At 39.9% G+C, this 24675-nt stretch overlaps 1 protein-coding gene across 4 annotated transcripts in view; it reads left to right on the top strand.

Annotated features, from left to right (window-relative positions):
• The window catches only part of Myo5a (myosin VA), a 167012-nt gene that overhangs the window by 25379 nt on the left and 116958 nt on the right, over window positions 1-24675 (top strand). For all 4 annotated transcript variants that reach the window (XM_075965249.1, XM_075965248.1, XM_075965247.1 and 1 more), the window contains exon 2: window positions 20835-20945. In XM_075965249.1, the coding sequence (XP_075821364.1) occupies window positions 20835-20945 (111 nt within the window). The remainder of the gene's footprint in view (window positions 1-20834; window positions 20946-24675) is intronic.

Below are 24675 nucleotides of genomic sequence, written 5' to 3'. Positions count from 1 at the left end.
ATTCCACCTGCCTGTAATCCCAGTGCTAGCAGACCCAGAGAGCTCCCCCTTTTTTCTTTCTGCATATGATCTTAGCCTCTGTCTTTTGTGCAGAAAGCTCTTTTTTGTTTGTGTAGTCAAAAAATATCAGAACAGCACAGCTACTTCCTCTTTATTATACCAGAATCTCTCAAGTATCATTCTGCATGAACTTTGTTTTTGCTGAGCTTTGCTTTTTTAATTCTACTGATTCAGAATAATTCTAACATTCTGATCCTTCTAACGAACACAAAATCACAAAATATGCCTAAGCTTATACTAATACCTTTTCCATGAGAATTCTAACAGTCCTTCATCAGTATTTATGCTGATTTTGACTTAACTGGAACAAGTTATTATGTAAATATTTTCAACTACAATAAAAATTTATTGCATCCTTTTTAATTAATACATATTAGTTGTGTATATTAATGGATTTACGGTACTATCAGCACACATTGATTGATTGCATGTATTTGGATTTGTTTGCTAGTGAAAGGAAACATCTATCTTTCCCTGTGTTTAATTATTATTTTTTTTTTTTTTTTGGTTTTTCGAGACAGGGTTTCTCTGTGGTTTTGGAGCCTGTCCTGGAACTAGCTCTTGTAGACCAGGCTGGTCTCGAACTCACAGAGATCCGCCTGCCTCTGCCTCCCGAGTGCTGGGATTAAAGGCGTGCGCCACCACCGCCCGGCTGTTTAATTATTTTTGTGATGCTTCTTTTACTTGTCTTTTTTTCCTATTCACTATCTTCTAGTAATTTGTAAGGATTCTTTATATGTCATAGAAAATCATTTATATTTGGTTAGTGTCTTTTTGACTTTGCTTAGGAAGTGTTTTGCCATTTAGAAGTTTTAATCTTTTCTTTAAAATCTTCAGTCAATCTTTCTTCCAAATATACAGCCTAAGTTGACTTTCGTTTCTACTTTCCCCAGCTACAGTCAGCTAAATGATGCCTTAAAAATGAGGCAGGGCTATTTTAGCAAGCAGAAATCCTTGGGGCTGGAGAGATGGCTCAGAGGATAAACGCTTATACCTCTTGCATGGGACCAGAGTTTGGCCCTGGTACCCACATCAGATGTCTCACAATCTTTTATAACTCTAGTTCCAGGGGGCTCAGTGCCCTCTTCTGTCCTTCACGGTACATGAATTCATATACACATTTTCATACATGAACGCACATTTACACACAAAATTAAAAAGAAGTTATCAAGGAGTCCAAAGTGGAGCACTCTGTTTCAGAGCAGCAGTGGGATTCTTATGCTTACGGTGACTCCAGATTGTTTCCAGGGTGGAAATCTCCCTCCAGCTCCCATCATTGGTTGATGAGACAATACCAGTTGAATTTCTTTTTGTTTTGAATCTCATATTACTCCCAGTGACTCCATGCAATCCCATCTAATACAAATGACATTGTGTAGCAATTATGTGTATAGTATGTAAGTCCTGTCCCAGGCAAAATATGTGTGACAATAATATACAAAGAAGCAGAGCGAGAACAACTGATCAGCTCAGAGTTGTACAAGATGTGCTTTTGATTACGAATGAAAGACTTCTGATAGAACTAGTGTATTAGAAATAATCTTTTTCATTGCTCTTTTTAAAATGCCTTTGGCGGGGGCTGGAGAGATGGCTCAGTGGTTAAGAGCATTGCCTGCTCTTCCAAAGGTCCTGAGTTCAATTCCCAGCAACCACATGGTGGCTCACAACCATCTGTAAAGAGGTCTGGCGCCCTCTTCTGGCCTTCAGGAATACAGACAGAATGTTGTATACATAATAAATAAATAAATTATACATAAAAAAAAATAAATAAAATAAAATGCCTTTGGCCCATTTGCAGGGTATAAATAGACAGCTTGCCTACAAAACCATTTGAGGACATTCACATCCTGGTTCTAACCTGTTTTTTTTTCAGCTAACCAAACACTTGTTAAATATTTCACACATTTCAGTATTTATTGTTTACTAGGTAAACACGGTACTAGATTGTGGAGTTGCAGTATTTTCAGGCTTCAGACTAGTTGGAAAAACACGCAGTCCCGAGTTTTAAAAAAGTCTATAGCACCAAACTAGGCCCTCTGAATGTGGGTGACAGTTGTATGGCTGAGACAGTCTGTGTCGCCACTGGCTGTGGGGCCAGGATTTATACCCATTGCTTGAACTGGCTTTTTGCAGTCCATTCTCTTTGGAGGAATACTTTGCTCAGCCTAGACATAGTGGGGAGGGCCTTGGTTCTGCCTCAAAGTGATGTGCTAGACTTTGTTGACTCCTCATGGGAAGCCCTACCTTCTCTGAGGAGTAGATGGGGGTGGGTGGATGGGAAAGTGGAGGGAGAGGGAGGAGAGGAGGGGGTAGGAACTGGTATTGGTATGTAAAATTTCAGTTAAATAACAATAATATAAAAAATATGGAGTATAAAAAAGTCCATAACAAATCATGCAGAACTTCCATGAGCAGACATCAAAAATGACCTAAATATTGAGAAGGAACTGGCCATAAAAAAGTTAGGAAATGAGGGGAATATGTTCTTGGCAGAGTACACAGGAGTGACTTTTAAATTATAGCATTGGGGGTATTCCAGGAACATAGAAGGCTGGTACATCCAGAGTTCAAAGAAAGGGAGAAGACCCCAATAAAGCATTAAACCAGACGCAGAAAATGAATCTGCATATTATAGAATATGGAGGGTAAATTTTTTTTTTACCTCTTTAATGAAACATTTAATGGGGTGGCTGACAATTGCAGAAGTTGAGCCCATTTTCATCATGGTTGGACATGGAGGAATGCAGGCAGACTCAATACTGGAACTGAGAGTTCTACATCTTGATCAGCAGGCAACAGGAAGTGAACTGTCTCACTGGCATGGCTTCAGCACATGAGACCTCAAAACTGGCCTCCACAGTGACACACCCCCTGATAGCGCCACTCCCTTTAGAGGCCAATTTCTTTAAACCGTCACATTCCTCTCCCTGGCCCTCAAAGGTTAGTAGCCATGCCATAATGCAAAAATGCATTCAGTCCAACTTCAAAAGTCCCCGTAGTCTGTAGCAGTCTCAAACATGTTTAAATGTCTAAAGTTCAAAGTCTCTTCTGAGATTTATATAATTTCTTAACTGTAATCCTCTATAAAATAAAAATAAAGAAAAAGATCACATACTTCAAACATATAATGACATAGGATACGTACTACCATTCCAAAACAGGGAAGCAAGCACAGTGAAAAAATACTGGACCAAAGCATGAACAAAAGCAGCTGAGCAAACTCTGAAGTCTGCATCCCCTATCTGATGTCAAAATGCCCTTCAGATCTCCAGTTCCTTTCAGCTTTGATGACTGTAACACACTTCTTTCTCTTGGGCTGGTTCCACTCCCTGTTAGCTGCTCTCCTCAGCAGGTATCCCATAACTCTGGCATCTCCAACACCTTGAGGTCTCTAAGGCAATCAACATGGAGGGTAAATTTTAATGAAGAGGCATAATGAGGTTTTTAAATCTAGGTTGGTATAAGCTAGGCAATAGGTTTAAAGAAGTGTATCTCACTTGTCTATGTAGCAACTCTTGGAGGTAGGTATTTCATAACTGGAGTTTGTTTGACTTTATTTTTTAGGTAGGGTCTTGTTATATAGCTCAGGCTTGCCTGGAACTTACTTTGTAGTCAGTTGTGGCCTGAAACTCTTGATTCTCTCATCTTAGCCTCCCATGTTGGAATAATAGGCATGAGCCAGCATGCCAGTCTTAATATCTGGCTTTATGGATGAAGGCATTGCGCAAAGGAGGTTGGGAAATTTATTCAAGGTTATGTACATATTTGGAAGGATAGGAACCACTAGTTCTGTCTGACTCTGAAGCCCATAGTCTTAACCTTATCTGTAAATTCTATACTGTTGAATTGCTTTGTCTTGAAAGAAAATTGAGATTTCAAAAAATTTTAGAACAAATAAGATGATATGAGGCACTGTTAAAAAATTTAGAGTTTTCAACTTAGAAAAAAGAACTTTGTGCATGGTAGAAACTTAGAAAAGCATGAAGTAGGGGGCTGGAGAGATGGCTCAGTGGTTAAGAGCATTGCCTGCTCTTCCAAAGGTCCTGAGTTCAATTCCCGGCAACCACATGGTGGCTCACAACCATTGGAATGAGGTCTGGTGTCCTCTTCTGGCTGCAGACATACACACAGACAGAATATTGTATACATAATAAATAAATATTTTTTTTAAAAAAGAAAAGCATGAAGTACCCAAAGAAGCAACATAGATTTATTTACTCTATAAATAGGAACCTAAGGACATCTTCTGAAGCATCAAAGAAGTAATTACAGGTCAAATAAAAGCAAGTACTTTTTACATAGTGGGTAGCCAATTATCTCAGTTATAGATTAAAAAATATTTAGAGTGGATCCAGGAGGTGGCTCAGTCAGTAAGTCCTTGCCTTGCAGTGAGCATAAGAGTTGTGTTGAATCCTCAGAACATATATAAAAACAGACAAAACAAAAATGGGTATGGTGGCATGGTTTTATAATCCCAGCACTTTAGAGATAGAGATGGATGGATCTCTGGGACTTGCTCAACACCCAGCTTAGTCTGGTTGTTGCGTAGCTCAGCAGTCGAGTGCTTGCTGCTCAATCATAAGGACTTGAGTTCTGATGTCAGCACCTATATAACAAGCCCAACATCCTGAAAATGCCTGTCTTCCAGTCCAAGACGTCCACAACTTATTCTGGCCTCTGCTAACACAAAGGCAAACACCCACACACGGGCAAAACATTCAGATACACACACACATGAGTAGAATTTTTTTAAAATGTAAACTTTATTAAAGGATGGATGGTACCTGAGGAATGACATCTAACAGCATGTGCATGACCACATGCACCCATGTATGCAAACAAATAACACTTTATTAAAAATAAAGTGTTAAGGATAGTTTTATGAAGAATGTATCATTAAAGCTGGGATTAGTTGTATACATTTATAATCCTAGTATTGGAAGACTGGGACAAGAGGATTGCTGTGAGTTCAAGGCCAGCCTGGGCTACAGTTGAGTTCCAGGTCAGCCTGAACTACGGAGTGCAACTATGAAATATTGTCTCCAAATTTAACAAAACACCAAAAAGATATGATAATTTTGTAAAATTTAAAAATTTTAGGTAGGCATAGTGGCATGCCTGTAATTAGTTGTTTAAGAAAGCGACAGATCAAGACATAGAGAGCAAGCCAATAACCAACACTCCTTCATGGCCTTGCTTCAGTTCCTGCCTTGGGTTCCTCCCTAGACCTCCTTTCAAGATGGACTGTAAGCTGTAAGGTGAGATAAATCCTTTCCTCTCCGAGCTGCTTTTGGTCATGGTCTTTACATAGCAATGTAAACGTAACTAGACGGGATCTCATACATCAGACTGGCCTCAAACACACCGCATTTTAGAAAGTGGTTTCAACTCTCATTCTTCCCCCATCCCAAATGCTGGAAATATAGAAATGAGCCCCCACAGTAGGCCACTTCGTTTTAGTCTAATTAGGAAAAAATAGACAAACTTATGAATGATCTAAGTAGAAAAAACATAGAGAGATAATCAGGTAATATTACAGGTTTAGTAAAATTCTTCCAGAGAAATCCACTTTTAGCTGCTAGCAGGGTGTGGTCAAGTTTCTGCCAGGATGTTGTTGGCTTTACATCTAGGAAAAGCTGAGGCACAAATTCTCTCAGAGTCTCCGCTTGCTTTTGCTGCATTTTTCTTTCAGAAAACTCTTAGCATTTACAATTAGTGTAACTCTTGCTCAAGAACAGATGTCCTTAGTTCCTGAATGTGAAATTTTTGCAACCTAAAATAGACTGGCAGCTGATCTTGATCTTTGTGTTATGATCGTCATTCTCCTGTCTACTTGCCTTGTTCAGCTCAGGTATCTTTAGTACTTTCTTCTTCTTCTTCTTCTTCTTCTTCTTCTTCTTCTTCTTCTTCTTCTTCTTCTTCTTCTTCTTCTTCTTCTTCTTCTTCTTCTTCTCCTCCTCCTCTTCCTCCTCCTCCTCCTCCTCTCCTCCTCCTTTCTCCTTCTTTCTCCCCCTCCTCATTTTACATTCCAATCCCATTTCTCTCTCCCTCCTGTCCTCCCACTCCTCCTACCTTCTCCCTATCCCACCCCCCATCCACTCCTCAGAGAGGTTGAGGCCTCCCATGGGGAGTCAACAAAGTCTGTCTCATCACTTGAAGCAGGATCAAGGTCCTCCCCCAGTATCTAGGCTGAACAAGGTACCCTTCCATAGGTACCAAAGAGCCACATAATGCACTAGGGATAAATACTGGTTCCACTGCTAGTGGCCCCACAGACTGCCTATGCCTCATAACTGTCACTCACATTCAGAGGGCCTAGTTCAGTCCTGCGTTGGTTCCTCAGCTGTCAGTCCAGGGACAGTGAACTCCCACTAGCTCTAGTCAGTTATTTCTATGGGTTTCCCCATCATGGTCTTGGCTCCTTTGCAATATTGCTCCTCCCACTCTATGATTAGTCTGTAGGAGTTCGGCCCAGTGCTTAACTGTGAATCTCTTGATCTGCTTCTATCAGTTACAGGATGAAGGTTCTATGATGACAATTAAGGTAGTCATCAATGGGATTACAGAGGAAGGCCGGTTCAGGCACCCTCTCTGTTATTGCTTAGATTTTTGCCTGGGGTTATCCTTGTGGTTTCCTGGGAGTTCTCCTAGTGCCTGGTTTCTTGCTAACCCCACAATGACTCCCTCTTTCAAGATATCTCTTTCCTTGCTCTTCCTCCCTATCCTTTACCCAACTTGATCTTCCTGATCCCTCCTGTTCTCCTCCCTGTTCCCCTTCTCACCTTCCCACTCCCCTACCACTCTCCTCCACCCTGCATATTGCCAAATTACCAAGGAGATCTTGTCTAGTTCCCCTTCCTGCAGGGAGTGGAGGGGAAGAGGAATCCACGTATGTCTCTCTTAGGTTAACCACTTCTTTTAACATGTAAGGACTATCAGTTTGGAAAAGAAAAATGCACTCCAGATTTTGGGAATTTCTGAGTCAAAATTTTATAACTTTATTTTAAATTAGTTTTGTGTCTTAGTTCTAAACTACTGTATTAATGTCATCACAATGCAGACAAGGCCCACAGTTGGCCTGGGGCTAACACTACTTTGTGGTTCTCATTTTCCTTAAGTGTGACTGGGGTAGCTACTCTTTGGAGACTAGGATGTATCTAGTTGTGTACACATAGAAATGTATCTCATGAACATTACAGTCTTACAATATAGCCTGATTTGTTAGATATGCAGCTGAAAGAGCAATACTACAAAGTAGGAGTCAGAGTGTGTGTCCCAGTAATTTTTGTGGGGATTCTACTGACCAAAAGTCTAAACTGTGAAGGGGCTAGAGAAATGGCTCAGTGGTTAAGAAAACTGGCAACTCCTCCAGAGGACCCATGTTCATTCCCAACACCTGCATGGCAGCTCTCAACTGTCTTTTACTCCAGTTCTAGAAGATCTAATGCCCTCTTCTGGCCTTTGTGGGCACTACATGCATGTGATGTACATACATGCAGATAAAATACCCATATACATAAAATAAAAAACAAATCTTAAATCTTACATCTGCCTAATCCAGATGTTTTGGTGTATGCCCATAAACTGGTACTTGGGAGACAGGGTGTAAGGATCCATAAGTCAAGATCGTTTTTGACTACATAGCAAATTCAAGGCCAGCATTGGGTACATAAATTCTTCTCTCAGAAAACAGACAAGTTTATGTAAGCTACCCAAGTAATGGGCAGAGAAACACATAAGATATAAATATAAGTGGATTTTAGTAACTCGGAGGCTTTTTGTTTAGATATGTTGTGCTTATCTTCAAAGAAACCTCCTATTATGACATGTTTCATTTGGGTGCCAACTTTGTAGTTTCAGGCATGGCCAGCTGGGTTACTGCTTTTTCTCTTGTGCTTCTAGTCATCAACTACATTATTTTCAACTCCTTTCTATGACTTCTTTAGTGATTTTCTGCTTGCCATGGCATTCTTTGTTTCTATTCAGGGTTTCTATTGCTGTAAAGAGGCACCATGTCTATGGTAACTCTTATAAAGGAAAACATTTAATTGGGTGCCTTAAGTTCAGAGGTTCAGTCCTGAACATCCTGGTGGGACTTGGCAGCATACAGGCAGACATGGAACTGGAGAAGGAGCTGAGAGGTTTACATCTTGATATGCAGGCAACAGGAAGTAAACTGAGACACTGGACGTGGCTTGTGAAACCTCAAAGCCTGCTTCCACAGTAACACACTTCCTCCAACAAGGTCATAGCTATTCCAACAAAGCCACACATCCTAATAGTGCCACTCCCTATGAGATTATATGGGCAATTACATTTAAACTGCCACATTCTATGATTCCTCAGTTCATTAGTTCACTCACAGAGTAGACATCTTATATGCATTTACTATGCTAAGCACTAGTCCAGGTGTGGATGATGCCGAAGGATAGAGGTATCCTGTTCTAGGATCATGGTCTAGTCAGAGAGGGCCTGTGAGGGTAGCATACTGATAAAAAGCAGATATTTTAGAAGATGTAGTTAGGAGGCTCACAAAGACTTACTGGGGTCATAAAACGTAAACATAAATTTAAAAATGAGGATTTTTTTCTTTGTAAAATTTTGTCTTAAAATGGCTGGAAGTGTAAAACAAAACATAATGTCGTGGACTAGCCTCAACAAAAACACCTCTTGCCAGGGTAGGGGCATGGGAATTTAGAAATATTAGTAAAGAATACGAAGGCATGTTTAAAATAACGAAACAGAAAAACATAGAATAGTACCAGGAGGAAGTTCCAGTGAATACTGAAATCCCCATGTTTAATTTCCAAATAAATTAAAATACCCCAACCCCAAGAGGTAGGAATAAGGTAAAAAAGAAACTGCATGGGCTGGAGAGATGGCTCAGAGGTTAAGAGCATTGCCTGCTCTTCCAAAGGTCCTGAGTTCAATTCCCAGTAACCACATGGTGGCTCACAACCATCTGTAATGGGGTCTGGTGCCCTCTTCTGGCCTGCAGGCATACAGACAGAACATTGTTTACATAATAAATAAATAAATAAATAAATATTAAAAAAAAAAAAAGAAACTGCATTAACATGATACAAAGAAATGAACAGACCAGTTGAAAGTCACAGGCTACATCCATAGTTAAATATTCTGTTGCTAGGACAAAACAAGTCACGCTCACACCCTAGACCAAAACACTCTGTAGACAAACCACTCCCTGGGTGGAATCCCATGTTATCTCCTTAAGAGAACTGGAACCTTAGTTGGATCCTTAGACTTTTGTTTGAGGTAGAAATGTATCTACTTCTCTATTCCTGAAATACAGGGTCTGGCCATTAGCCACACCTGTTGATAATAACCTTGAGAGAGTAGAACTCTCTGCTCTAAATCTAGGTGGGACCTTTGTTTGAGGTAGAAACCTTGAAGGAATAGAGGTAAGTTCCAACTCTCTGACCTTTGGTCAACATAGAATTAGGCTCATATTTTTGGGCCTCCACAACAAAATATATATATAAAGCTATAAGTTAAACAGAAGTTTAAAGAATAGAAGAGGATCTGGGGGTGTATCTAAGTTGTTGGAATGTTTTCTTAGCATGTATGAAACCCTGAATTTGATCCTTACAACTCTAAACTGGGTATGGGAGCATACACCTATAAACCCAGAAATTGGAAAGTTGGGGAGGTATGAGGAACAGAAGTTCAAGGCCATCCTCAACTAACAAGTTCAAAGTCAGCCTAGGATTCATGAGACCTGGTCTCAACAACAGAAGAGAAGAGAGAAACATAAGAGACATAGTCAAGTCATGGAGTCAGAGGTGCAACTAAGAACCATGCCCATAGTGATCTGCTGTTATCTACTCAGTTCTCAAATACACATTATGTTTTCACACTGGGAATGCATCTGATGGGTTATTATGCCTTTGGTTTGATAAACAGAACATTTCTTGACACAGTAACGCTTATCTAGCTCAGACACTGTGTTGAACTCAGTGTTATTCTTTTGGTCCCTGCCCTAGCCACGCCCACTCCTTTTTAACCTCTGACCTCCGCCCACCATCGCTCTCTCTCCCCGTGTACACACAGGGCTTTGCCTCTCTCCTCTTCTCTCTCCCTTCTTCTCTCTTTTAATAAATTCTCATATGGCTATTTCCTGTGTTTATATGTCTGTTACCCGCGTAGCCGCTTGTCGCATGGCGACTCCGCCAGCCCACCCCGGGGACTGACAACCGTCTCTTCAGGGCTAGCAGCTTCTTTTATGGCTCCATGGGTCTGCTCACATGCGCCCGCTGCATTGGGGGTTCCGCCGTGTGGCTTCCCGCTGCCGCTGGGAACCCCCCATATATTTTTTAAGAATAACACTCAGGATATCAGTTTTGAGCAAAAATAGATTTCAGTTTCTGACTTTTGGGTGCTTACACTCAAGCAAAAGGTCATGTGAGATAACGTAACTGCGGGTCTAATTTAGGTCTAGAGGTCAGGGAAGGATCTTAAGTAATAGGTGTTCGAGCTTGAGATCTGAAGGGTAAACAGAAACAGTCATAAATCTGGGACTTCAGAGCTTGAGGTAGTGTGGGTGCTCAGGCAGCTAAAGGAAGTCAGTCCTTGGTTGGCTGATACTATAAGGTGAGTAGGTGGGTAGGAAATGGCACGTGGTGCTGCCGCTTCTCTAAAACAGAAGGCAGGTGCCAACTAACTAAGGCTCCGGGGGCATATGTGAATATTTTATATTACTATAAAGGGTTTTAAGCAAGGATGAGACAGGGTCAGATTTTACCATTTCCAAAAGATAACTGTGGCTGCTGATAGAGAGTGGCGAAGAAAGCCTTATAGAAAGGTTTTTTTCCAGTACCACGTAAGGTAATGGTAGAGTACTAACTGTGAAGGTGCAGGGGCCTCTAAGTACAGCTAAGAATCACTGCTAGGACTTGATTGATGAAGGTAAAGGAGAGGGCAATGCTAAGGACCAGTTTCCTCCAGGAGCCAGTAACTTGCTGGCAGACGTGCCCTTCTGTTACTCAGGGGGTGCTATGGGAAGGACATACTTGAATAGGGGTGGCAGAGCTGTTCTATTGTTGGACTCATTTAAAATTAAGATGCCTCCGAGATAAGTGAAGATTTAGGTAGTTTGTGAGCCCGAAGTCTGAGCTAGAGAGATTTAAGCTGAGGGTAGGTAGGATAGATTAGAACTATATAAGAACAAAAGTATTCTTTGTCAAAAATCAGGTAAAAAAAAAAGGAACAAAAATAATGCAGTCTAAAGAGCATACTGTTAGTATTAGTGAGAGAAGCTAGTGCTTACTGCCTGCCTCCCTGTCTTAAGTAGTGTCACGAAGGACCTGGAACATGCTCTGACCTTAGGAACAGTGTGATCTCAGCCTGGGTGTATCTGTCCTCAACTGTGTTTTAAGATTTCTCTGTATTAAGGCCCAGACATATTTAACATGAACCCCATTTTCTACTTTTCTCTAAGTTGAGAGCCAAGTATTAGATGATAGGAAGGTGTGAATTCTTCTGTTTACCTGGGTGACTTTGTTCTTAGGAGAAAGCAGTCCATTGAGATTGTCCATGTTATGTCCTAAGCACTGTGAAGGTGGAGCTCATCTGGATTTGAACATGATTCTGTTGTTTGTTGGATGGCTTTTTGTTGAAGAAGGGTTTCTTTAATGGCAGCAGTCGTGAACATGCTCCAAGGCTTCTCCAGCCTCACGATGACCATGAACAGCATTGGTCCCTTTGTTTGTTGCAGCCCTGCTCTGTTGTTGATTAATTTACTTATTTACAATTTTGTAATTTATCTTCAATACCACTGACTAATTGTAGATAGAAATAATAATTTTTCTAGGTGTGTATCTTAAAGATATTCTTATAAAGTGAGATATAGTTCCAAAAAAATCTTTACAGGAATATTAAAGAACTTCAGTTTTTAAAAATATTCATTCCAAACCTTTACCATCTCACACTAAAATTCTAGAAAAATAAAATCCCCTACTTTTGTTACCTGACTATGATTTAAAAAAACACTCCATTAATTTTATAGTTCTCATTTTCCTCATAAATTTAGAAGAATTAAAATTCTAAGACTTAAGAGAAGTTGACTTAAATTTGGTTCACATTTTTGTGTGCGTATGCATGCATGTGTGTGTGTGTTTGAGACAGGGTCACATGTAGCACAGACTGACAGGCCTCAAACTCACTGTACAGAAGAAGATGACCTTACACTTCTGCTGTCTTGCCTCCACCAATGCTTGTGTTACTATTTACCCCATTTATGGGTGCTTTCCATTCAAACTTGGACTTCCTGCATTCTATGTAAGTACTCTATAATTTAACTACACTCCCAACTTTGATTCAACTTATTTACTTATTCTTGTGGGGAAGTACTTTATTGCTAAGCAGTTTAGTTAAAGACACAGATACCTGCCTTATCACCAGGCCCTTCTGCTTAATTTATCTCTGAACTGGGGCTGACCTAGGGTCAAGACCTGTAGCTGGATTATCAGGGCACCACAGGGAGCTGAAAGTACCACTCGCATTAATCCTAAAAGCCTGACTTATTTTTAAACTCTATATTTCATTGTACAAGCAAGATAATTTCAAGAATTATAAAAAATAATCTTAAATCAACCCTATCATTTGTTCATTTAGAGAAGTCCGTGAATCAGAAATTATTTAAGTTTTAGTCCTTAGCATCTTCTCACTGGTGTTGTTACTCCTTGGCAGAGCCTCATCTTGAGGTCCTAGCTAGTGGAGCATTGCAGGATGGATGTCAGGCTGATTGTTGGTTTTTTTTTTTTACATGTTATCTTGGATAAAATACTCAACTCTGCCTGAGCACATAGATCACTTTAATGACTATTGCCATTATAATGTTAACAGGAGTAATTTGGAGGGAAGAAATAATTTACTTTTTAGCAAGGGGTACATCTGGAGTGGAAAGATTGTGTACCTTTTGGCATAGACACATTTGAACACCCCCTTTTAAACCACATTTAAGGTCTGTCTTGGTATGTGTTAAAATGGGTTAATAATGGGGGCTATTGTAATGATTTGGGTAAGGTTATTCATATAAAATCCCCAGGCATACAGAAAATAATAAATATAGCTTCATTCCTTACAGATCTGTGATAAATTCTGTTAGACAGAGTTGGTTGTTGCTGTTTAGCTCATCATCTTCTCCACTCAGTTGTGATGAGCCCAGAACACTTCTGTTCTTACTGATAACCCTGCACCAAATGCACATGTTCCCACACCCTAATCCATTCTTTACATTTCAGTCTGACTCCTTGCCCTGATTTAGACTGCTAGCTTTCCTTCACCCCCATCTTTTTTGTTCCTCTGATGTTCTGGGAGATTGAGTATAGTGGTAGAAGTGTCATTTCTGTCTTTTCAGTGAGGGCTTCGTGGTAGAGTTGGGGTGGGGCCAAACCTCTGCTCCATACTAGCCTGGCTGTTCTTTCTTTTGTCATTTCAACATTTCCTACATGGTCCAGCACTTCAGGCACCTTTCTCTATTTCTGAGAGTGTTGGGAGAGATCAGTAATTCTTTTGTGTACCCTTGTGGAAGTATATCATCTGAGGCCAAGAAGAGTCATATGACCAGAGTTCATGAGAGATTATTAAGGGCAGTCTTGTGTAAAGTTCCAGAGAGACAAAGGTGAAAAAGACAGACCTACTTTCAAGGAGCTCGAAGTCTCTGGACTTGGATAAATCATCAAGTAGTGGGATAAGGAGCCTAATAGAAGACTGGATGAGATACAGGAGACATTGAGAACGAAGTGCCAAATGACAAGTAAGGAAAGGCTTCTTGGAGAAGATGACATGGAGGACAGATAGCAGGGGTAAATAGTGTTCTACTGGTTGGAAATAGAGGGATGGTGATCTAAATGTTGGAAACAGTTAAAGCAAAAACATAGACATGCAACCCAGCAGAGCCCTTCAGGGTACAGCAGACGCAGACTCTGACATAACTGGAGAAGAGTGGAGTAAGATAAGGGGAAAAAGTGCCAAAGAAGCTCTTCTGTTGAAGGGTTCAATACAATTACTGATATTCTACTTCTGAACCTAAATGATGGCTATATGAGAATTCATTGTATCATTCTTTTGTTTAACATATATAAAAATATAATAAGTACACATGTATACATAAATATAAATACATGTATACATATACATACATGTATCTTCTCTTATTTGTATATCTCAAAGTTTTTAAATTAAATATATAATTATTAAGTGTAATATTTTCCTAATATTTTCTAGTTGCTTTAATGTTTTTCCTTTTCTTTAGAAAGCCCATTGTGTATACATTTTAGAGTGACAGTTCCTGAATATTTCACCCCAGGCATTCCATAATTGTTAGTAGCCATATAGAATATCATTAATGTGTCAGGTTCAGAGGTGGGGGCATTGGTGATGATTTCTCTCCCCAGCTCATGCCCCAGAGGGACACACACACACACACACACACACCAGACTTTCTGAAATGGTACAAAATCATTTTTGTGAACATTCACAATGAATGAATGCACTAATACAAATTGAATTATTCAAATCATAATAATTTAATGTGGACTGTAGGGAAAATGCTCACATACTCTGTGAATTGAGTAGTGTATGAAGGAATTTAGGGGGAAAGAGAGGATTGTGTGGTAAGGTTTGTTGGGTTTCAAAGGTTGGCTGGTTCTTGCTAATGCTGTTGGTTATGTCCCTGAATGTCTGAGGCATCAGAAACACAGCTGCTTTTGGTGTTCCTATTTCAGACTTCCTTGATTGACAAAAACGCAAGTTAGCACAACTTCAGTGAGTCATTTTTACTAATCAAGGATCTCTTCAGTGTTGTCATGGTGGCAGGAAACAAAAAGATGACTGGTGCTCCCTTAAGCAGGCAGAGATGTATCTCCCTAGAAGGGTTATGCTGCACACAGTAGCACGATCTATTGCTCATCTGTAGTGCATACCTGGGCAACCATGTTCTGGAACCTGCCTTTCCAGTGCACTTCTATTAGACTGTCAGAATTACTTCATCGCTGCCAGATGGGCCAATTAAGTTGTATTGTGAAAATTACAGATGACTTTTATTTCCCTTGCATGTTGTATTATGCAACTTAAATCTTTGGTAACATTATCTTCTCAGATTTCGCCTATTACAGAGTTTAGCCTATCTCATTTTATTCTTACACTCATTTCTTACTTCAACCTTAGTTATTTCAAGTGGATTCAGTTATCACGATTCTGATATGTCTACATTAAAAAAAAATCTTCATTTACTTAACAGTACTGGACATTGAACCCAGGGTGTTGTGCATGCTAGGCAAGTCCTGTATCACTTAATCAAACTCCCTCTGTGTGTGTGTATTTTACTTTTTTGTTTATTTTTTAAGACATGGTTTCTCCATGTAGCTCTAGCTGTCCTGGAACTCACTATGTAGACCAGGCTGGCAGGACTTGGAGATCTGCCAGCCTCTGCCTCTCTAATGTTGGAATTAAAGGCCTGTACCACCACTGCCCAACACTCAATGTCTGTATTTTAATTTGATCTATTTTAAGCTTTTTCTCATTCCTTCATCTTCTGCAGATTTGTAGGGAACTTTTTGTTGTTGGTGATGATTTGTGTATTCATAGTATCTCAATTCCCAAACTCTTGCTTTTCCTCTCCTACTAGTTTCTATCATTGGTTACTTTCTTGCTTTATGAATTTCTCTACTTTAAGTACTTGACTCATGTCCTATCTCAGACATGTTTTGTGGCCTAAGGTGGCTTCATGGAGAACCCTAAGTTAAACTTTTAAAGTTTACTTTTGCTTCCTCTCATGTCAGCCTTTTCATCTCTTGTCCTTTGATCTTAAATAAAATCAACATGTGTGCTACTCAGCCACTGGTCCAATTTGCATGGCCAACATTTGGGGGATTCGAGTCTAATATAGGTGGTAGATTGATCCATAACAGGTATCTGTCTTATTTCTGATGGATGCTGGGTTCTCACTGCTCTGTCCACTTAGAGATTTTCCCTGTGATCTAGAAGCCTTGTCTTTTTGCCTTGTTTCCCTTGATTCATATGCTGGAGGTAAGTGGATGCATTTAGTCCTGTTCCTTAGGGATTTTTGTGTGTTTTTGCATTGGGTCCTGGGGAAGGAGTGGAAGGTAATGTGAAAAGTAACAGAATCATACTAGGATGAAAGTTGGTTCTCATTATCATGGAGAAGAAGCACTAAGAGGCAATGGTAAGAGTTCACAGATTTCATAGCTGTTTCTCCTTGGATACTTTCTTAAGAGGTAGCAGTAAGACAAAAAGTTGATTGTTAGAGAAGCTTGTTTAAATATCTTGCCTCAGGTCAGGCAAGGACATTAGCCTCTGTCTACTTGTATGAAAGTGATATTACCAACGTCTGGGAAGTGCAACTTTTGACAAGTACTCATTGCAAAGACTGGAAATGTGAGCTATCAACACAAAGGTACTTCTTTGAAGACTCCTCCTAGTTAGGCAAGGCCAGTCATTCCTCTATAAGCTTATCCAGTTCCTTGAGGTTTTCATCAGTCAAGGTAGTAGGTAATTTCAAGACTTTGAATGTCATATGTTTATGGGTTGTTTTGTTTTTCTTTTCTGGAACTAGTAGATCATTTATAAAAAAATACAAAAATATTAACTTTGTAAAGTAAGAGATGGAGCATGTAATAGATGTTTTTCTATTGCTGTGATAAAAGACCATGACCACAACAGTTTCTAAAAAAGCTTGAGTTCCAGAGAGTTAGAGTCTGTGATGGAGAAGTGAAGGCATGGTTGAAGGTGGTTGGAACAGCAGCTAAGCGCTCACATCTTTTGTTGTTGTTGATATTATTGAGCTATACATTTTTCTCTGCTCTCCTCCCTTCTTCTTTCCTCCCTTCAACCATCTCCCATGGTCCCCATGCTCTCAATTTACTCAGGAGATCTTGTCTTTTTCTACTCCCCATGTAGATTAGATCTATGTTAGATCTCTCTTAGTGTCCTCATATTGCCTAGGTTCTCTGGGATTGTGAATTGTAGACTGGTGTTCTTTGCTTTATGTCTAAAAGCCACTTATTAGTGAGTACATATGATATTTGTCTGTCTGGGTCTGGGTTACCTCACTCAATATGATGGTTTCTAGATCCATCTATCTGCCTGCAAATTTTAAGATGTCATTATTTTTTTTTTGCTCCATTGTATATATGTACCACATTTTCTGTATTCATTCTTTGGTTGAGGGGCATTTAGGTTGTTTCCAGGTTCTAGCTATGACAAACAATGCTGCTATGAACACAGTTGAGTACATGTCCTTGTGGTATAATTGAGCATCCTTTGGATATATACCCAAAAGTGGTATTGCTGGGTTTTGAGGAAGGTTGCTTCCTAATTTTCTGAGAAATCACCATACTGATATCAAAAGGGTCTGTACCAATTTGCATTACCAACAGCAATGCAGGAGTGTTCCCTTTACCCCACATCTCTCCAGCATAAGTTGTCATTGGTGTTTTTGATCCTGGCCATTCTTACAGGTGTAAGATGGAATCTCAGAGTTGTTTTGATTTGCATTTCTCTGATGTCTAAGGATGTTGAGCATTTCCTTAAGTGTCTTTCAGCCATTTTAGGTTCCTCTGTTGAGAGTTCTCTGTTTAGGTCTATATTCCATTTTTTATTGGCTTATTTGTTTTTTTAATGACCAATTTCTTGAGTTCTTTGTATATTTTGTAGATCAGCCCTCTGTCTGATGTGGGGTTGGCGCATGACACAGAGAGAGCACACTGGGAATAGCACAAGTCTTTTGAAACCTCAAAGTCCACTCCCCAGTGACACACTTCCTTCAATAAGTCCATACTTCCTAACCCTTCCCAAACAATTCCACCAACTGGGGATCAAATATTCAAACCTATGAACCTCTGGGGACCATTCTCATTCAAACCACCAGAAAAGTTATATAGAAATTCTTGTTGAATTAGCAATTTTAATTATACTTCTCAGTTTATAGACCATGTATCAAAGTTATAAAATAAATTTCACTAAATGTATTTGATACATTTCATTAGAAATCACTTCCTATGGAGAAAAATGAGCAATCTTGCTCATACTAATATATTGTTAATACTTTTTATTACACTTTTACAAAGCTTCTGTGTATGTAATCCTTACAACAGACTGCTCTTGCTCTCTGTTTTATATTTTTGTCTAAAATAAAGGTTTAAGGCAAGTATGATAGCTGGATTAGAACTTATAATTCTAACATAATATGATATGCCAATGTAATGTAATATAGTATAAAATAGTTCTAACATCATAATCTGTCATGCTAAAAATTTTCAGTATTTTTCAAATTGTTCACATTAAGTTTTTTATGATTCTGTAATCATAAATGAAAAATGAAAAAAATTGGGTGAGTTTTAATCTATATAGAATGTACAATTTTTGTTTTCTTTCTTCTTCTCTCTATCTCCTTTCCTCCCTCCTTTCTCACTCTCTTTCTTCCTTTATTTTGAGACATAATTTAATGTTGTGGTCCTCACTGGAGCCCAAGATGACCTTAAACTTTATCAATCCTTCTTCCTCAGTCTCTCATGAACTTGAGTTACCTGAGCATGCTACTACACCTGGCTTTCCAAACATCACCAGCCATGAGCTGGTTTGGCATATTTTATTTTTTTTTAATTTTTATTTTTTGGAAAGTGCTACATTATGTCATAGTAGTTTCTTTAAAAAAAGGTTTAGAAATCTGTCAGTACGGAGGTTAATGTAATGTCTTGTACAGGGGTGGGCTGAAATAAGTGTTTTTCTGTCCAGAGACATTTTCTTTAAGTTCTCTGGAGTCTTAGATCTCCTCTGCTTTCAGTCACCTACTGATTTTTTGTTCTTTCCCCTCACCTTTAAATTTATCGCTAAATCATGTACATCTCTTTTTTACTAGGGAGTGTTGTTGATAGAGGTTTGCAGAAGTTGTGACCAGTACTTAGAATATCATCGCACTACAACTGCTCTACATGGCACACACCTAAATCCAGATGTCTTTCAACTCGAAACCCACGTAGATTATGTCTTGGTCACTATTGACAATGAAACCCAGGGCCAGCAAGACGGCTTAGTTTGTAAAATGCTTGTCATGTAAGGACTTGAGTTTGGATCTGCAGCAACTTACATAAAAAGCTAGAACATTAGTACATGCCTATAATCCTAGCTCTGTGGAGGCAAAGACAGGCAGATCCCCAGAGTTTGCTAGCCGTTTAGTTTTGATGACTTGGTGAGCTCCCAGTTCAGCTAGAGACCATGTCTCAAAGCAAAGGATGGAAAGCAATAGAGGAAGATACCTAACATCAACCCTTGACTTCCGCACTTACACTTATATGCACATGTATATGCGCCTATCCACACATACACCATTCAAGTCTAGCTGAGCATGGTGGTGCATACCTGTAGTTCTAGCTACTTGGTTGGCTGCAGCAAGGCCTGTCTGGTCTACATAGCAAGTTAAAGCCTTTTTAGTGCGACCTTGTTTCCAACTGTAAAAGGGGATTGGAAACTACTAAGCGTTCAGGTCAGTGATCGTGTTTGCCTAGCATTAGTTCGGTCTTCAGCACTGCCATTACTGGAAGGAAGGAGGGCAGGAGGAAGGGAGAGAGTAAGGGGGAGAGATGGAGGGAGGATTGATATGGAGATGGTTTTACATAAAATGACAATATAAGTACAGATCAGAGAAGAGATTTAGTCTGGCTGATATCAGTATGTATTCCTCAGTTAACTAGATCTAGCTTGTTCTACATTATGATATATACATATTAAATATTAAAATATTTTGTACTTTTTCTCAAGATTACCTGTCTGACTTAGGTCTAGATAAAAACTAGTTGAAGCTATAGTTTTAGGATTTTGTGGTTCTCATGGTATTGAGGCTACTTGACCCAAATGTATTGCTAGTCAAATATCATTCTTATTAATCTTTATAAAATACTGTGTGCAAAATTTCAAATAACAATGTTTTTCTTAAACTGTTAAAATAAGCAATAATTTTTTTCAAAGAAAATTGTAGATATGCAGTCTATGAATTACCTGTGACTTAAGGCCACACACTTATTTCTTATCTCCCCACTAGAATGGTTCCTGAAGGGTATCTGGGATGTCACCATGGCTTTGCAGATGAGGAAACCACAATGAAAGATTTAGATTGCGAATGCTACCATAAAGAGATGACTGTGCTGTCGAATTACCATCCTAGAACTTTGAAAATAGACATTATATATAAATTTTTACCCCAAATTACATTTACTATATAAAGCAAAGCTAGGTTTTAATTTTGGTTATTTTTTCAGAGCACATTATTTATATAATTTGGGAACAGTAGTGGTACTGGAGCTAACCTACTTTTCTATTCTAATTTTAAAAGTGAGGGTCATTGCAGGCATGGTATATACCTGTAATCACAGTACTCAGCAGGACTAAGCAGAAGGACTGTGAGGTTAAGGCCAGGCTGGAGTATGTAAATGAAATGGTGCCTCTAACAACAAAAAAAATGAGGCAGATTTCATATAGCTCAGAGTTCTGTTTTGTTGTTTTGTTTGTTCTTTTTTGAAACAGGTCCCAGGTCTTACTGTATAACTAAGACTGACCTTGAATTTCTGATCTTCCTTCCCCTTCCAGTAGTGGGCTGAAGACACGCACCACCATACCTTGCTTAAGATGCTTTTTTATAAATTAATTATAAGTGAAGTTATAATGTGATATGTTGTAAATATGGTTGTTAAGTGATTGATTTGTTAGCTTAAATTTCTTTCCTTTTTGTCTTCTAGTTTGCCAGGGTTTGGATCCCTGATCCCGAGGAAGTGTGGAAGTCAGCAGAGTTGCTCAAAGATTATAAGCCTGGAGATAAAGTGCTGCTACTTCACCTTGAGGAAGGGAAGGTGAGAATTTTGCCTTCATTTCTTGTGTTTAGCCTGAAGTGATGGAGGGTGAAAGATAAAATCTTACTATAATTTCCTTAATCCCAATTATAGCACAAATATTGAATTACTTTAATATTATTATTTACTATTTTGATAAAATGATACTTTTTCTGCACTCTACATAGAAGCCAGTAAAAACAAGTCATGCTTTAAAACACCGTCATTTTAGCTTCTACATTTATTGTGATTATCAAATTTGCTTTAATTTCTAATTTTAATACTAAAGAGGTACCTCTGCATCCATGTTTTATGTTTAGAAAAGCATTGCACTTAGTTCATAATAACTAAGTGCCTGTCTAAGATTTGATATTTGGGAAATATTTACCAAGGAGCTGTTGTATATGAAGCATTTTGTAGTCACCAGAAGACCTTACAAGCAGCCCTGTATATTCGGTATTCTGTGTCAGTGAACTCATCTTTGTTCCAAAGCTTTTAATCTGTCCAGTGCATTTGGCAGGCTATGTCATCCTTCTTCTTAAACAGAACTTTGTGGCATTCATTTTCTTTAAAGAATTTATAGTCCCAGTGTTAAGTGCTCAACCTTATTTGGGGGCATCTATATTACCCTCTCCAAGGCTCAAAAAACATTGCAGAAGATGAGAGAGGATGAATGTAGGAGCTGGAGGATGTCAGGATGGGGGTGGGGTTTCTTTTTTTTTTCTTTTTTTCTTGGTTTTTCGAGACAGGGTTTCTCTGTAGCTTTGGTGCCGGTCCCAGAACTAGCTCTTGTAGACCAGGCTGGCCTCGAACTCACAGAGATCCGCCTGCCTCTGCCTCCCGAGTGCTGAGATTAAAGGCGTGCGCCACCACCGCCCGGCGGGGGTGGGGTTTCTATAGAATGCTGTTTTCCTGACATGGCATGGCTGTTGCACCTTAAGCTCACAGCAGCTGTGACTGCCTACATAGGACTAGGCCCATTAGCATTGCAGCCTGGATGGAGAAGGGTCTTATGAGTCCCCACTCCTCCCTGAAGAGTTACAGGTAGTAAATGATTTCTAGGGATGGGGAGTCATATTCCTCAGTGGTGCAGCCACTGGTAAGTTGCTCTTCCTTGAGTTAATGACCCCAACCCATGTTCATGCAGACAACCCTAATCAGATGCAATGGGATCTGCCCCTACCCACTTCCGACCCCTATCTCCCCATAGACATGAAAGTAGGAGGGAGTTTCTTGGGAAGAAGAAAGGACTCAGTGGAAGAGGGAGGGGATAATAAAAGGGAATAGGAGGGGGAATATGACCAAATTGTGTGTGTGTGTGTGTGTGTGTGTGTGTGTATGACTAAAATAATAAAACCTTTAGAAGAACTTTCAATTTAAGTTAGGTACAGTGTCTCATTCCTGTATTCCTAGCATACAGGAGGCTGGGGCAGGAGAATTGCAAGTTTGAGTCCAGCTTGGTCTATATAATGAGTTATTGTTTAAATACATAGAACAAGGGATGGTGAGATGGCTCAGGAGATAAAGATCCTTGCCACAAAACCTGATGACCTGAGTTTAATCCTCAGGATCTGTATGATAGAAGGAGAAAACCAGTTCCAGAAACTTGTCCTCTGGCTTCCACCTGTGTGTCATGGTAGATGCATGTGTACATGTGTATGCCTCCTCCCATACATTAATAAATAAGTGTAATTTAAAAATTTAAAGCAAAGTAAGAAAAATCATAATCTAGCCAGGGGAACTTGATATAACTACATGTAACGCTAAATAATTAGGAATTAGAATAGGGCAGCACTAGGGTTCTCAAGACTTCTACCCTGTTTCCCTGTTGCTGTGATAAACGCCATGACTAAAACTAATTTGAGGAGGAAAGGTATTATTTCATCTTACAGCTTACATTCATTGTCAAGGGAAGCTGAGTAAGGAGCTCAAGGCAGGGACTTGGAGACAAGAACTAAGCAGTGACCATGGAGGAATGATGCTTACTGGCTGGCGCTGGGAGACAGCATCACTGTCTAGAACAACCTGCTAAACTCCATTTACAGCATTTAGCCCTTTTCTAGTACAGAGTTCCAAAGATTCCATATTCCTTCAAAAACCCCACGTAGTCTGGTTTTCACAGCAACAGCCTGCTTTTTGGTTTCAACTTCTGTATTAATGGCCTTTCTGCTGCTGTGATAAAACACCACAGCAGAAGCATCTTACAGAAGAAGAGTTTATTTGGACTTAGAGTCCAGAGGGATAAGAAGTCTGTTATGCTGGGAAAGTATGGCAGCAAGTGGCAGGTGTGGTGGGAGCAAGAAGCTGAGATCACATATTTTACCACAAGCATGAGGCAGAGAGATCAACCTAGAACTGGGGCAAGGCTGCATGTATACTCCCCAAGCCCATCCTAGTGCATTCCTTCAGCAGGGCTACCTCTCCACACCTCCCAGCACAGTGACCAACTGGGCACCAGGTATTTAAATGCCTGATCCTAAGGGGACATTTATCATTGAAACCACCGCAATGTTAAAACAAGTGTATGTTTATTTTTCAAATGATTAACCCATGCATTGAGTACTTACTGAGTATCAAGCATGATTCTAACTCTTTTAAGACAGTTCATCTCTTAGGGTCCTTCTTGTTTCCTGGCTTCTCTGGGGTTGTGGCCTGTAGGGTGGTTATCCTTTGCTTTATGTCTGATATCCACTTAAGAGTAAGTACATACTATGTTTGTCTTTCTGGGTCTGGGTTAACTCACAGGAAACAAGGAGGACTCTAAGAGATATACATGGATCCCCCAGAAAGGGGAAATAGAGAAGATCTCGTAAGTAAATTGAGAGCAAGTGGTATAGGGTAAAAGGGAGTGAGAAGAGAGAAAGGGGAGGGGGGAGGAATATGTGAGGGATCGGGAAGGTTGGGAGAAGAATAGAGAAGGAGAGCAAGTGAAGAGATATCTTGATAGAGGGAGCTATTATGGGGTTAGCAAGAAACCTTCCACTAGGAAAATTCCCAGGAATACACAAGCATGACCCAAGCTAAGAATATGAGCATTAGTGGAGAGGGTACCTAAACTGCCCTTCCCCCATAATCATATTGATGACTGCCTTAATTGTCATCATAGAACCTTCATCTAATAGCTGACAGAAGCAGATGTAGAGATCCACAGCTAAGCACTGGGCTGAGCTCCTGGAGTCCAGTTGTAGAGAGGGAGGAGTGATAATATAAGCAGAAAGGTCAAGACAGTGATGGGGAAGCTCACAGAAACAGCTGACCAGAGCCAGTGGGAGCTCATTGACTCTGGACTGACAGCTGGGGAACCTGCGTAAGACTGAACTAGGCCTTCTGAATGTGGGTGACAGTTGTGTGGTGTGGGCAATTTGTAGGGCAACTGGTTGTAGAACCAGTATTTATCCCTAGTTCATGATCTGGCTCTTTGGAGCCCATTCCATGTGGAGGGATACTTTGCTCAGCCTAGATACAGCGTGGAGGGCCTTGGTCCTGCATCAAATGATGTGTCCGACTTTGTTGACTTCCCATGGGAGGCCTCACCTTCTCTGAGGAGTGGAAGGGGTGTGGGGTAGGGGAAATGTGGGGGGAGCAAAAGGAGGGGAGGGAGAGGAAATTGGGATTGGTATGTAAAATAAAAAAAGATTGTTTTAAAAAAAATTTTAAAAAAAGGGGAACTTGCCTCAAAAAAAAAAAAAAGACAAATGTAACATGAGGTCCTGCTAGTTGGGGTTTCTGTCCTGCCCAGTTCCCACAGCCG

This window comes from Microtus pennsylvanicus, chromosome 3 (assembly GCF_037038515.1).
Source record: "Microtus pennsylvanicus isolate mMicPen1 chromosome 3, mMicPen1.hap1, whole genome shotgun sequence".
Classification (NCBI taxonomy): Eukaryota; Metazoa; Chordata; class Mammalia; order Rodentia; family Cricetidae; genus Microtus; species Microtus pennsylvanicus.
Note: the sequence above shows the minus strand (reverse complement) of the source record. Positions and strands in the feature narration are given on the sequence as shown.